General features: G+C 44.4%; 6 protein-coding genes across 6 annotated transcripts in view; 2 read left to right on the top strand and 4 right to left on the bottom strand. All coding sequences in view use genetic code 11, as the record gives it.

Annotated features, from left to right (window-relative positions):
• Nucleotides 1-1,556, top strand: part of EGR_05304 (Guanine nucleotide exchange factor VAV2) — a gene marked incomplete at both ends in the record, with an annotated part of 29,270 nt that extends 27,714 nt beyond the window's left edge. The window contains 3 exons of the mRNA XM_024494553.1: nt 563-653; nt 1,147-1,298; nt 1,515-1,556. Coding sequence (XP_024351024.1) covers nt 563-653; nt 1,147-1,298; nt 1,515-1,556 — 285 coding nt within the window. The remainder of the gene's footprint in view (nt 1-562; nt 654-1,146; nt 1,299-1,514) is intronic.
• Nucleotides 1,557-3,824: 2,268 nt separating this feature from the next.
• On the top strand, nt 3,825-5,210 carry EGR_05303 (Inhibitor of growth protein; the record flags this gene model as incomplete). Its single annotated transcript, XM_024494552.1, has 2 exons — nt 3,825-4,043; nt 4,497-5,210. The coding sequence occupies 2 exons, from the start codon at nt 3,825-3,827 to the stop codon at nt 5,208-5,210; spliced, it is 933 nt and encodes a 310-aa protein (XP_024351023.1).
• A 317-nt stretch (nt 5,211-5,527) lies between these two features.
• On the bottom strand, nt 5,528-9,595 carry EGR_05302 (hypothetical protein; the record flags this gene model as incomplete). Its single annotated transcript, XM_024494551.1, has 7 exons — nt 5,528-6,091; nt 6,201-6,435; nt 6,547-6,785; nt 6,866-7,288; nt 7,562-7,954; nt 8,576-8,874; nt 9,385-9,595. The coding sequence occupies 7 exons, from the start codon at nt 9,593-9,595 to the stop codon at nt 5,528-5,530; spliced, it is 2,364 nt and encodes a 787-aa protein (XP_024351022.1).
• A 408-nt stretch (nt 9,596-10,003) lies between these two features.
• On the bottom strand, nt 10,004-10,446 carry EGR_05301 (hypothetical protein; the record flags this gene model as incomplete). Its single annotated transcript, XM_024494550.1, has 2 exons — nt 10,004-10,171; nt 10,249-10,446. 2 exons carry the CDS (start codon nt 10,444-10,446, stop codon nt 10,004-10,006), a joined length of 366 nt encoding a protein of 121 aa, XP_024351021.1.
• Nucleotides 10,447-10,608: 162 nt separating this feature from the next.
• Nucleotides 10,609-11,379, bottom strand: EGR_05300 (Gamma-secretase subunit pen-2; the record flags this gene model as incomplete). Its single annotated transcript, XM_024494549.1, has 3 exons — nt 10,609-10,748; nt 10,787-10,891; nt 11,319-11,379. 3 exons carry the CDS (start codon nt 11,377-11,379, stop codon nt 10,609-10,611), a joined length of 306 nt encoding a protein of 101 aa, XP_024351020.1.
• A 377-nt stretch (nt 11,380-11,756) lies between these two features.
• On the bottom strand, nt 11,757-12,917 carry EGR_05299 (RNA-binding protein pno1; the record flags this gene model as incomplete). The annotated part of the gene is made up of 3 exons (XM_024494548.1): nt 11,757-11,999; nt 12,327-12,560; nt 12,840-12,917. 3 exons carry the CDS (start codon nt 12,915-12,917, stop codon nt 11,757-11,759), a joined length of 555 nt encoding a protein of 184 aa, XP_024351019.1.
• Between the last annotated feature and the right edge of the window lie 1,522 nt (nt 12,918-14,439).

The following is a 14,439-nucleotide window of genomic DNA, read 5'->3' as shown; positions in this document are numbered from 1 at the left end:
AGTTACCCGCATTATTTGCTATAGGTTGTAAAATGAACATCTGAGAGCAGCTGCGAACTTTCCTTGGCTGGTTTTGCGCTGGAAACATGGCGTGTAAACAAAAAAGTTTTATCGCCTGAAACTGAAACAAGGCGATCGTTTGAAAGCAAACCTATCTACTAAAACCGTACGGAATCAACTCGCATTGCGCGTACTCATTAGTGCCGTGAACGGTATCCTCAGATGTCAATTTCTGAGGTGTGGCCAGCCTTGGTATCCACACCGTAGTTGCGATTGCAGCACAAATCGATCGAATCCATTTCGCCAGGCCTTCACGAGACGTCGAAACTTGTTTACACCGCTGCCTTTGGCTGCGCTCGTTCACCCATAAGCCCATTTTTGGACATTGTGGTCAACACAGCGCAACACAACACAAGTCATGGCTCTGCGTCATCCACCCAACGCTTTCCCTCCTTCTTTGCTTACATTGTTCCTCTGCCGTCTTTGTGTCCATTTTTAGGAGCAATTAAGGCCCATTTTAAAGTAAATCAACCAAATTATTTATCTTTTGTTTAAATTTGAGGCACTTGTGGACTTTTATTGCCGAGTCTCATTAAACGAGTGCTTCGATGAGGTGCAGACTTGCCTCCGGTTCCCCTACCAACGATGCCCTGGTGAGTTCTGCATGGCAGTCCAGCTCACTTCTTTTGATAAATTGCTGTGCTTTTTAATAAGCATCATTCACGGCCTCCAAAGTTCTCTTTGGGTTTTGATGCTCTTGACACTTGAATGGCATTTGACCTGCCCAAGCCTGCGATTGTGTTGTCCAAGTCCAGGCAACACGGGTTCTGGGCAGTGCCTGTCGAATCTGCGTGGACACGCGTAGGCAATAATGGCAATTCACCCGTCAAAGCCATCACTTTTTACCATGCTCCCTGAAATGAAATAACAGGCGAAGTGCATTGCATACTGAGAATCGCACTATTTTTCTAGGGTTGGGAAAAGAAGTGCTTTCCATTGCTACTTAGACCTAGCTTTGGATGCAATTCGTGCAATCGGGCCTAGGGGCTTGGGATTGTGTCCAGCCTCCATTTTTGGTTGGATAGGGGATTCATCAATGACGCGAGCTTTTGATGACTATGTTTTCTTTTATTTTCACCTACTCAGAGGACAGCGTACTCTTCTACGCACGGGCCCAGCACGACTTCGAAGGTGATGCAAATCCACGCATGCTGCCACTGACCCGTGGTGACCTCGTGCACGTGATCAGTACTCGGGCTAAGGAACAGGGCTGGTGGAAAGGTTGGCTCAACGGAAGGGTGCGCACGCCTACATATTTCCCCCCATTGTCAATCCTTCTGTCAAGTCTGCTCTAGTGTATATCACGGTGCCCCTGGCTTCTTCAAACAGCTATCCTTATTCACCAAACTACACAGAATAGTTGTTGCTATTTTTTGACTGAGGAGTGAAATAAATTAGGGGAATCAATTTTCGTAGGATGGATTTGCATTTACATCCTTTTTGCCTCCTTTTAGATTGGATTTTTCCCCCTTTCCTTCGTCACCCGGCAGCCATGACTGCGTCATGCCTGATTACCCCTCATGTACATAACTAAAACTGCGTGATACGATGGGAGAGGTGGGAGTGTGAGGGAGGAAGGATTTCAGTTTCTTTCCGCATGACAATCTTCCACATCGCCGTTCTCCTCCCCTTTTCTTCCCTCCACTTCTCATCAAACTGGACGCCAATTCTGCCTTCCTCTCCTTTGACTCTTCTCCCTTCCCCTCTATGTGTTTTTTACCTTAAAAGCCAGTTATTGTCAAACACATTTGTCATTCGCTTTCCCCATTCTCTACACTGGTCCTGAGCCCTTCATCCTAGCCTTAATCAGTCACGACTTCTGTACTTTGCCTTGCGCGAGAAAGCCATTCAAAAGGATGATTCTTATAACTGATCGTTTCGTTTCTGCAACATGGAGGTTCGTATGTGTGGCCATATATTTGGGTGGCGTGGGGCCTGATGCTAGTATTGGCCAGCAAGGTCTGTTAGTCGGGTGGTTCTGTCTGCTAGCTGGCTGAGTCGGGTCGACGTGAGATGATTTTCAGCTTAACTTGTTCCCTTCGCCTTAGTTACTACATCGACAAATTTTTTTTTCCTGCGCACAGTCAGGCAGGGAGCATAGGCGATTAGGTTGCCTGGTACTTGGAGGAAGTAATATTTGCAAAAAGTGGGGATTTTTATTTCGTATAACATACATCTGAAGTTCAAACTACACTACGCAAATACTTGTGGCGATCTTAGAGGGTCTTTATATTTTATCATAAAACATACCGAAGATCCATTCATAAATGAAATGCAGTGCGTCGATGATGTGTTTAACATTGCTCTGACCAAAGGAGCACATGGGTTTCCGCGGATTATATAAGTAACGTGGCCTCACTCCTGTAAATTAGTGTAATACGATGGTTGTTTATCTCTCGCTTTTGGTGAGGGGCTACTTTCGACTTGGCCATTGTACCACGCCCAGTGGGCTGGCCTTCGGACCGTGTCAGTAGCCCTAGTACCTTCTGTATGCCAAATATATATAGTATACCAGAGTATTATACCTTCTTTTGTCTTCAGGAAACTCTCGGGGCACTGCATTGGTGGCAGGAGAAAGCGAACCCGATCCCATAGGACATCTATCCTGATTTCCACTGTTGCGTGATAAACCTTAGCAGAGCGGAAGAAGTACATATGCTGCGGCTGGGAAAATGATGATGACCCCAAACAGAGGGGTTGAGATTGGCGTCTACCTTCGGCATCTATCCCAGTCCCGTGTTCTGCAGAAAAGCTATTAACAACTAAAGCGATACTAGCCGTGAACCGTCTGGAAGTTACCTTACATACTTTCCCTACTTCACCTGCATGAAGCTGTTGATAAAGTGAACTCACGATACCTCCTCCATTTCCTTACTAGCTGAATAGAGTATGGGCAGCTCCAAAGTGGGAATAAAGTGGCAAGGAGGAACAGACGCGCGGAACCCTTTCCCCACGGACCCGTGTTACATCCCTTTCTTCTTTACATAAATCTGCTTTTAGGCCAGTCTGTCTACATCTATCTGCAGACAAGCATAATGACCAGAACAATTCCCAAACCGTACGAAACTCCAGATCCAGTTAAATTGCCAAGAGAGATCAGTGATAATGTGGTCAAGTATCCCCTTAGTTGCATAGAAATTTGATGACTGGCAAGGCCGGCTCATAGATGTTTCCTTGGAGCGCCGACTACGTTGTGTTGGCTGATGCGGAAGGGTGACCTGCGGGAGCGCCAGGGACGGCGCTCAAAAGGGGAGGGGGTCTATGTAATACAATGGTCGTTTATCTCTTGGTTCTGGTGAGGAGCCACCTTTGACTTGGTTATTGTACCACGCCGGGTGAGATGGCCTTTGGGCCATGCCAGTAGCCCTGGTACCTTCCGTATTCCAAATATGTAAATTCTACTCGAGTATAGTGTCCTTTTTTCGTCTTCAGAAGGGTCTTGGGGCGCTGCATTAGTGGTGAGGGTTCTGCCTCTCCGAGGTAGATATTTACGACCTTGAATGGGATTTGAGTGCTATAGTTGGACCCACCTGTCATACTTATGTGACATTGCGAAAGCGTTCTAAGGGACTCTTTACTTAATCTCATAAAGCCACTTTCGAAATATAGGGGCGGTGAATCCCTTTGAATTTAAAACATATACACAAAAGGTTGTTTGCTAACAGAAATAGGATTTTTTGCAAAATAGCACAATATTTCATGAAAGACGCAATTGTTTAAGTTCATCGGATGGCTCTTTATACATTTGATGTGTGTGTGTAAAAATGATAGATGGTGGCCTTAATGCATACTTCACCAATTATCTTGCCACCATTCAGGAGCTACCACGTCTCCTTCAAAGATTCTTTACTTCCTCATTTGGTTCTGACGTAGGGCAAAAAGATCTTATTAACTCCATCGAATCGGCTCTTACTGATCTCTCGGAAAACAAGAACACCACCAATCTTGAGGCCTTGTCATCTATGATAATAACAATGAATAATGTATACGATGCGAGACTTGGTGAGATGGGGTGAGGTTAGTTTCCTCTGCCACTAACGCTTGAAGCCCACATATTTTAACTTTAATTTCCACAACGTTACCTTAAATGCATAGATATGACTTATTTACTGCAAAATTCGGAATTTCAACTCTTGGCGGTACTTTTATTGCTTCAAATGGGATGGTGTTGGGGTTGATGTAACACTTCTTGTCCCTCCCTACATGCTATAGCTCCCGTCAAATCGAAATCGGATGTAACGGGCTAGCTAGCATGGTCACTCTCTTGTAAAATTGGAAATAATACGAAATTCCCTAATTTTGTCTGCATTTCTTGAATCAAGTTAAAACATTGAATTGAATCAATTTACAGGTGCGGGTACTTGGTAATCCTTTGCCGTTTTCTTTTAAATCAGCTTTTAGAAACATTAGAACAAATACTTCAATTTTTGTCGCAGTCCAAATCCACACTGCATGCGAACGACGAGCAACAGCTCAAAAATTTGATAAAGGCTTTTACACCCGGGGATAATGGGCCGCATCAAGCCCTAATTCCATTAGAAAGTACGTCGCCTCCGCCGCCACCACAACCACCCATCAAGTCAGCTCGTCGGGTCATCCATCAGCACCATCGTCCCTCGCCCTCACAAATTCTTCTACGAGGCACAAAATGGATAAGTGCTCGGCGAAACGCTGCCTCTTCGGCTAGAGGAGGTCCATTTAGAGGGGTCAGGAATCGAGTAATGTCTTCTGTCCATCCCTCGCGTTCTCGAATAACTGACTTACATAGAAGGGATCAAGTCCCGTTAGAACAAGTGATGGCCAACCGGCCAATAAAGGCACCTCTCTCTCCCTCCTCGATTTCTTCTTCAAGTGACTCGGAAGAGTACAACCGACCACGTCCAAGGTTGAGGTGCACCTCTTCTCCTCTGCGCAGCCGTAAGAGAGAGGTAGTGGGAACCAGTTCCACCGCTGTGGACGTGTCTGGAGAGCGCCTCTATTGCCTGTGCAAGAAACTATCGTACGGGGATATGATTGCTTGTGATAATCCTCGTTGCGAAATCGAGTGGTTTCATTTTGCTTGCGTCGAGATAAAAACTCAACCCAAAGGTCGCTGGTATTGTCCTCGGTGTAGGGGCGAAAGTTCAAAAGTCAAACGAGTCGACGCCTAGCTAATCCTATCATTTTTTGTACATAAACCATTCATTCAATATTTGTAATAATAATCTTTTATTCTTGAATGCATGTCTGCGTTTACAATTTCTTTTCATTATGAGTATGCATCTAAACATAATCAGACCTCCATTATTGAACATACTTCAATGGCTTTTTCACTTGGTCGTCGTTATATCCGTCTCTTGCACCTATGGAGTGGACCCAAGTATTCCTGAAAACCGATATTGGTGACCTCAAAAAGGTGCTGTATAAGAGAACGAACAGCAAGTGAATGAACGAATAATCAAGCGTGTTTACGGAGGATACCCTACTGTCAATGAGACCACTCGACACCAGCAAAACAGGCGGTAACGGGATCAGGCAGGCGCATTGTTATGAGGAAGGGTGAAAATAGTTGCATACAACTGATAAGGGTTTGTCTGTCTACCGATTCGACGAACATAAGCTCTTCCAAGTGCGCCGGGAGGTGCGTCAGAAGGCGTAGGAAGAGGTGGAGCATGTTGGGATAGTGCTGCACGGCAGAGCGGTAGTGCACTAGCACGCGCTCTCGATCGACCTCATTTGGCAGAGCGGATTGCAGCAGAGCTCCTCCGCATCCCTGATGAATCCGGACGAAGGCTGATTCCGATGGACCACTCAAGGAACAGGAGGAGTTGGAGTCAGAGATGCCTTTGTCATGATCAAGCGGGACGTCGTTATTTTTTCTTCGTAGAAGAGAGAGGAGGTAGATGTGTATCTGCACAATAAGCCGACGACGCAGAAGCCACGCCACCAGGTCAGCACCCTCCGTTGCACTTAATTTTGTCCAAAATTGTGACGGTGATTGCCCGTTAAAGTGGTCTTCAAGAGTATAATAATCCGAGAACGACGACAGAACCTAGATGAAGACGGTAAGTTGACACCTCATGGTTATGCTTCCAGCAAAAATTTGGAGACTACTACCATGTCATTTACGTGTTCAGATGTCACAGTGGAAAAAGAAGTACCTCCGCAAAGTTCAATTTGGGAAATTGAGCAGCGAATTGGAGGAGGACCTTGGGTTGCAGCCAGTAGTGGGAGAGTGGAGCCAGTGTGTAGGCATTGCTAGAGGCAATGGGCGAGATTATAATTGCGTGACCGTGATAGACTAGCCAAAGCGCCACACGAAGACAGTCCTCCTGAGAGTGGCCTCGATTGGACATAGAGACCAAACTGGAGATCGGAGAGATGTCTTCCACAAAACTGAATAATTGCAGACAATATCGAATTTAACATGTTTTTATCACAATCGATTCACTAGGATAAAAGTTGCCAAAATGTACGATTGGTCGTTAGATTGACCTCATCGCCCACCTCTCGAGGGACTGATTTACGTCAGTGGGAAAGGAGTCAGTGTAGACATGAAGAAAGCGTTTGCGCGTGGTCAAGAGCAGGGTGTGATAGGGTCGAAGACGTTGCATAGCGCGCCAAACCGCGCCTGGGCGAATCCCAGGCCAACAAGGCTTCGGTGTAGTTACCATTTTCAATCCAAACGGCATAATTGCATAGGCCTTGAAGGGGAGGCAGAAGAAGACCGAATACTTGTTGTATATCTGTGGTTACAAAAAGTAAGTCAATTTACATCTGCTTAACATATAATTATTTGCCTGCACTAAGGGTATAAACCACGGACCTTGACATTTACCCGGCCGCTGGAGGACACTTGACTCAAGATTTGAGAAAGCTCGCTGCAGAGGGAAGAACGCTTCGCTACATGTGCGTAGACCCGCCAAGGGTCGCAACGACCACCTCCAGTAAATTCATGTTTATTAAACTTGGCGGAATCGTCTTCCTCAGGAGCCTCTGATGGAGCCATTTTGTGTGTGGTAATAAGAGGTGAGACCACTTCCGTACCGCCAACACTTTCATTTGTGACACTAATGTTGCCATTGTCATCGACGCTGCTACCATTGCTGCCGCTGTGCTCTCCGGCATCCACCTGACCATCCCCACTACTGAGAATGCCCGCGTATCGGTCGAGAATGGCGGATATTTTCTCACGTTCACTACTCAGGTTTTGCCAGTAGAGCTCGGATCGACGTATTTGTGCTCCTGTCTTCAGAATCGGAGGTTAAATGACAGAGAAATGGAAGAATGCCAACTTGGATGCAAATGGATGAAATAAATAAAGCTAGACAACTCAGATAAGACCGACCCGTGAGATACTTACACAAGCAAACAAAAACATAAATATGTTGGTTGCGAAGCAGAAAATGGCAAAAATTGGCCGCTTCGCTGATAGTGAATGCGGTTTGATCCAGCAATCTGGCTATCATTTAGACAGTTTTGTGTAAGGTTTATTCATCGGAGGGTAAAAAATGAAACCTACTAGTCGAGCGAGTTCCGTGTAATGCGACTGAATGGACGGTGGAGTAGCTTCGTTAAGAACAAAGACAACTGCAAAGCTGGATACGTTTTGGTTGATCGTTTTTTCACCTTTTTTGCTACTGATGGCACCAAATAGACCGCCGCAATGCGCTACCTGCGTTTGAGAGGATTCACATTTAGGTGGAGGAAGCGGAGATTTGAGGCGCAGGAAATTAATTATGCTTGTAAAGTCCATTGGTGGCTTAGGTGCTACAGTGGCGCAGGTGCTGGTGCTGGGCATGGAGCCCCTTCGATTGGTTAGAGGCGATGATTGATTTATTACGGGAACACCATTCGTTTCCATTATGGACTTTGCTAGACTGAAGGCCACGCCGACGAAGACCTTCGTGCTTAGCTGAAAAAGTGATAAGTTAGGATACGGAGCAGTAGAAATTAAACATTCGGTCTATTACTAAAGTAAATTTATAAAACTAATTTTAATTCGTGCAGGTCACCCCAAAACTACTTGAAGTCCCGATATATTTTGATTTTACGCATTATCTCCCTGCAAAAGAAGGAGTTCACGATTTTCTGCTATCAGATTTATCCAAGAAGAATACCATCGTGGGTAGCTGCAATTAAAGACCCCACGTTAAAAAGACACTAGATTTAATTTTGTTCACCCCCAGCTCTAGCGCATGCAGACATACATTATAGATAGTATACATTATAATGTGTGCATGTACATGAGCGCACTCATCTGAAACATCCTGCAGCATAATTAGCATTTGGTGTGGCTTTGTCAAGTGATAAAAAAAACAAATCAGTGACAAAACCCTGAATTTTCTAATTACAAAAAGTCCTATGAACAGTGCCGTATTAAGTAATTTAAAGAGATGCCAATTCAGTAAACCTGACTTGTTCGTAAAAGAAACGGTGAAAAGTGAAATACTGCCAGAGGCCTTGTGGGTAGCGCTGAGGCAAACGAGTGGGGACACAGTCTATGGGCATTTCAAGTAGACAGCAAAACGCCCACCTTAATGTGAATTTTATGCTGGAGCTCGTTGGTAGAGGGGTGGAGGAGGCTGAGCAGGGAGCTGACAGGTACATTCTCAACGATCATTTCAGTGGGGGCGACGGCAATGGACCCGCCAGATTGGTTCGGATTGCCACTGGCCCCGGAATTTCCAGAGGAGGTGACAGCGGTGACGGCAGCGGTGGAGTGGCGCTGAGCACAGGGCGGGGCGCCAGAGAGACGTGTCTTGCCCGCGCTCAGTGCACTCGATATGGTTACCTCGCCCGACGGGATGACAGCCTGTTGAGGTGACCCGACGACTACGGAGGAAGCTGAAGTTGTGAGGTGCCCACCTACGCACACCCCCGCTGGTGAAGGGCAAGAGATCCCCTCAAGAGAAATGCAAAAAGAATTTCAATAGAACAGAATCTACCTATTTCCTTAGCTGATACAATCGCTACTTACTCGATGGCCATATTGCGATGAGTTCAGACTCTGTGTGCAATGGAAAGGGGGAGTTTCCAAAGACGTGGGGAACTTTTGTCTAAAAGAAGAAAGGCTAGAGTGGTTGCTTGTCTGAAAGATTCACAGCTGCAGAACGGAGTCAATACGCACTATCCAAGCGATTTTGACAAAATTAAGACTATTTAGATATTAAGGTGCAAAATTTTTTGATGGTTTCAAAAGTTGGTAGGGGAGGTAAGAAGAGTATCCTGGGCTACAAATGAGGTTCTTGTTACATAACCATGATTCTTGTAGATAAAAAAAGCATTGATCAGTGGAGATAATAGCCGGAACCTATTTTTACAGAGTAGCGCATATTAACTGACACAGAGTGAAACGGGGATCCCAAAAGTGATAAGAAAAGTGAGTGCGACGAGCCCACCTTCGCGTATCAGCAATGCGTGATGGCACCTGCTCTTGTTGGACAGAACTACCAGGAGCGCTGGTCGACTTCCAGAATAGCAATCGATCACCAACTGCTCCGGAAGAGATGAGGAGGAGGCTTCGCGGCACAATTTCTTCTTCGTTCCAAAACATGACACTTGAATTCAATAAAGTCATTTCCCATTGGCACTCTTAAGTGAATAAAACGCAGGGCTGGAATAAAAATACCTGATCAAAAATGCTTTACTACACACTTTACTTAAAATCATGTTAACAATATCCATACCAAGTTGTGGTAGTGCATAAATTACATGCATAAAAAGGCACAATCTGGGTTAGCACAAGCATACGCTTCCACACGACGCAGCCATCCGTGGACTCAACGGTAGTTGTAACGTAGATTAACCACATAAATGTACTCATAAAGCCAATCACCCACTTTTCCTCCGCAAAAGGAATAATGCGAATTTGACTATACTCACGACTCAATATTTCAAAACGTTAAAAACAGGAAAGACTGAAATGTGTTCAAAATTTATTTAGCAACATCAATGGCAATACTCAGACAATGTGTGTGATGGTGTAGCCACTATTTTGTATATTTAGTTGGAGAGAATGGGAATCCTTTGAGGCTGAGGAGGCGGTTGCCGTTATTCGAATGTGAACGGTGGGTTTTAACACTGGTGTCGTCCTTTCAACAACTTGACCATCAGAGGTAACACGAATGCACTTCGCAGCAGAAGGAAAAACCTAGTTTAGTATACAAGCAGAAGGCGTAAAATAGATGAATTTAGCACTAGACTCACCTCCTCTTCGGTGTTTAAGGTATCTGTGTAGACGAACATACTGAGCTGGTTGGGATAAAAACGTTTACAGAGGTGAAGGGCGATTTCTGAGGCTCGTTCGATTGCCATTCCACCAGCAGCGTGTATCCAAAGGGATTTCCGCTTTGGGTCTGCGTGCCAGGGCGGATCAACAAGTCGATCGACGATATTTTTACACATAAAAATTTGATCCTGGTAATTTGGTAACCAAAATAATGCAAACAACACTTACAGTTAGCTTTTTGTTGGATGAAACGAAGTAGTTGTATTGATCACAGTGATTCCCGAGCTTAGTGGTTTGAACTACATCCTCTAGTTGTAATAATTCGCAAATCTCCATGATTACAGTTCCCCAGGGGGAATGTTAAAAGACAGGCGATCACCAAGGTATCCCCAGGAAATTCTCTTTTGATGGTAGACTATGCTCCAAGCAACCAGGCCGACAATCCAAATCAAAGCACCGATAAAACTCAAAGCAACGTCTTAAGGTAGAGATCACATATTTATTCAGTCAACTCACAAAGTTGAAACTTCTTCCTCGTATTAGACGGTGGTCCGAAAAATGCGTCCCGGAAAAACCAGACAACGTTTACCAGCCAAAGAAACGGAAGAAAAGCGATGCCAGCTGCAAAGCAAAGGTAAATTACTTTGGCTCGTCCGCTTTCTCAAGGGTAGTTACTTGACAAAAAGACCAAAGGCTTATGACACAAACACGTGTTTTAAAAATGTATGAGATATGTGATGGAAATGAAAAAATTAATTTGCACCTGAGGAAAATCTTGGGATAGAAATAAAACAAACCAAAACTATCAAGGGAATTTTGAAAGACAGAAAACGAAAAGTGGAAGATACCATCTGGGTAAAGACGTCCCACTTAATGTACAAAAGTGTCAGGCGTACTAGTCTTGCACCTATGGTACATTTTTTTAGCAAAGTTTCATATCCACCGTCTAGTCTATGGGGACCCGGTATGGTCACTTTTATCTAATGGGACAACAAGCAGGTATTATGGATTAAACAGTTTGCTAACCCAAATACATTAAAAAACGAACCAAAGAAATATATTTTACAAATCCGCAAGCGATCGCACGTCTCACGCCGATCGTTTTCCATCCATGCACAACCATAAAAGGCCGTTTTAGGCGGGCCCTGCCCTGCCTATTATAACAACCTAGCACCACATGACAATTTGTTAGAATTTTCGCCCATTTACAATCCCAATTTAGAGAACTTACCAATCGGGTTGATAAAGGACACCTAGCTAGAGACCAATCCCACTTTTGCACATTAATAACCCCCCACCACTTGTGAAACCGCCCTTCGGCTAATGGCAAAGGCTGCGACCCCAAACGGGCCCCGACCACCAGACATCGCCCTCACGGCCGCAATTGCAACCCGCAGTAAAGCAAGGCACAAATCGAGTGAGAGTAAAAAGCCCAAGCCCCACAACCACTCGAAGTGAAGAATATCTTTACAATCACATCAAGAAACTAGAAGGTTGAGTCAAGACGTGCGGTTTGATTCTGGATACGACCGAACACCTTATTAGGGGGCGACCCAATAATAAGATTGCAGATGGCTTTGCGAGCCACTGCAATGCGTTCATTGCTGCCCAAAATGTGAATAGTTTGATCAGCCACGATAATCCGTGTCCGTGTAGCATTTTCAATTGCCAACCGAATACGTCCATTTGCACCGCATATACGGCCAACCGCTCGTGCCATATGATCCCCCTATAATTAAAAGGCAATAATTAAGTGGGAGACCATTTGGTTTCAACCATTGGGAGAAGCTACGTATCGAGTAAGCATAAGCATAGTCTTAATTACATTGGGTGCTATATATCAAGGAACGCAATACGACCAAGACCCAATTCGGCAGATTTATGCTCGATATCAATTCGGGACAGTTTCTTGTATCACACGGTACGAATTAGAAGATTATTTTATCAAAGGAATTGAAGCACAGGACTAAATCACAACGAAACTGCTAAATATAAGTACTTTACAAATGGGGCATACTAACATTTTGTCTAGGAACTGACAGCTTAACACACTTACTCGGAGGCGTTGACGAACATCCGCAATGTGAAAACTTTCTACATAAATCCCATCAATGCGTACAATAGCGAGGGCATCCTGAATACTGAAGCCTTTAACAAACGCTGACACAAAGTCAACGCCTCTTTGGAGGTGCTGGGCGTCGGCTGTTTCAGGCGAATTACGTAGCATCACCCTCCAAGTTTTCTTCGGTGTTCTTACACATACCATTAGCTTCAACTGCTTCGTCAAAATCTGCAAAATACAAGCGTGGTAAAAAAAGGGAGACCACGGATGTGTAACATACGACATTTGTATGCAATGTCAGTTCCGCTTTGATGCAACACACACCAATATCAAGATTAAGGCGACGGATTCTAGGTGAGCCGAAAGAACGATAAATAGACAAAAAGAAATCAAGTACCCTACACTTGTCCATACCACTTAAACTAAAAAACATTCCAAGCACGAAAAAAGAAATAGACTAGTTGAGTGCATGTTTTTCCAATTTGAGGACCGAAAAAACATCCGAACCTCTGCAATTGATTTCCATTGTTCTTTTAAAGGACCCCTTCGATTTTGTGGGACCAATACGGTCCTAATCTCGCTCATGCCGCGCGTGATGGGCCGGATTAAAAAACCGTGCGAGACCCCACCGAACAATCAATTAGGGCCGCTGCCTGGGAGCGAACTAAAACAAAAACCAAGTTCCAAAACAATAACGTATTAGCTTAAAAAGTATATGACAACTTTTCACAAAAAGAAACTTTAAACACAATAAAATTTTAAAATTTGAAGATTTATGACAGAATTGTCGGAAGTAGAACCCACTAATTCATTCACTCAACTACAGATCTTATTCAGTATTTGCACTTTGTGCTTTTGATTTATTTGCGAAGCTTTTTTATAACACCTTAGCCTTTGATTACTCTCATGCGCTTTTTCTAGGGTGTAGTGGTCTAATAAGACCACAGGAGAAAAACAAATTGCCAAAATGAAAAGTACCTCTCTAACCACAATGCTTGCGCAAAATTAAAAAAAAATTAACTGTTTTAAAGTGATTGATACAGTTTGCTTCCCTCAAAGTCATTGCAGTCTTCTGAACCATTTCTAAAACGGTGTATTGCCCTGAGACTTACTTGAAGACGAATGAAGCCATAATACTGTCAGAATACATATATGTGGCATGCAGAAAGTATTTGGGCTACTGGCCTGGTCTGAAGGCTAGGTCACCCGCTGTGGTACAATAACCTTAGTTAGAAGTCGCTCTTCAGCAAATGCGAGATCTATACAATCGTAAGTTACAAAAGCCAGAAGCCATAGCACTAGGATAGGATATGTAGTGAAAATGCTCAGAAGGGTAGAATATTTGCCATCATGTCTCAAAGGCCATGCTACCGAGAGGACGCATAGTGACGATATTTGAGGGCTCACCCGTTTGAGGATTTTTGCACAAACAGCTTAATCACGCATATGGACTTTGAGTTTCAAACGTGGTTATTGCTCCGAGCTACTAAGTGGACAGTGTCATCAGTCAACCTATTAACAATAACTATGTAGCATAGTCCCCTTCCTTTACGTGTTACAGCCAATCCTATAATCTGAAGCCCCCTAATTCGAATAAGTTTTCTGCTCAAAGAACGATTTAATACCGGCTGTGGCGTCCCACGACTTCCCAGAAGACGAAATCAGACGACATTTGAGAGAAATATTTATATCAGGAATACAGACAGTTGTAGCTTCCCGAAATTTCCTGAAGAGGAAAGAAGGCACAATACTCGGGCAGAATATACATTCAGCGCAGAGAAGGTGTCTTGGCTATTGGCATGGCCCAAAAGGCCAGCCCACCGGGCAAGATACAAGGGGGCTATTTCAAAGCACAAAAGTGGTGCCTCACCAAAACCGAGGGATAAACCACTATCGTACTACACAGTAATTGGGCGGCTGGCAAGGCCCGAAGACCAGACCACCCGGCGTGATACAATTGTAACACAATAGTGGTTTATCCCTCGGTTCTGGTGAGGAGCCACTTTTGTACTTTGTATTAACCCCCTTGTACCTCACTGGGTGGGCTGGCCTTTTGAGCCGTGCCAATAGCCCAGACACCCCCTTGCTGAATACATATTGTGGAGCG

This window comes from Echinococcus granulosus (genome assembly GCF_000524195.1).
Source record: "Echinococcus granulosus chromosome Unknown EG_S00038, whole genome shotgun sequence".
In the NCBI taxonomy this organism is placed as follows: domain Eukaryota; kingdom Metazoa; phylum Platyhelminthes; class Cestoda; order Cyclophyllidea; family Taeniidae; genus Echinococcus; species Echinococcus granulosus.
Note: the sequence above shows the minus strand (reverse complement) of the source record. Positions and strands in the feature narration are given on the sequence as shown.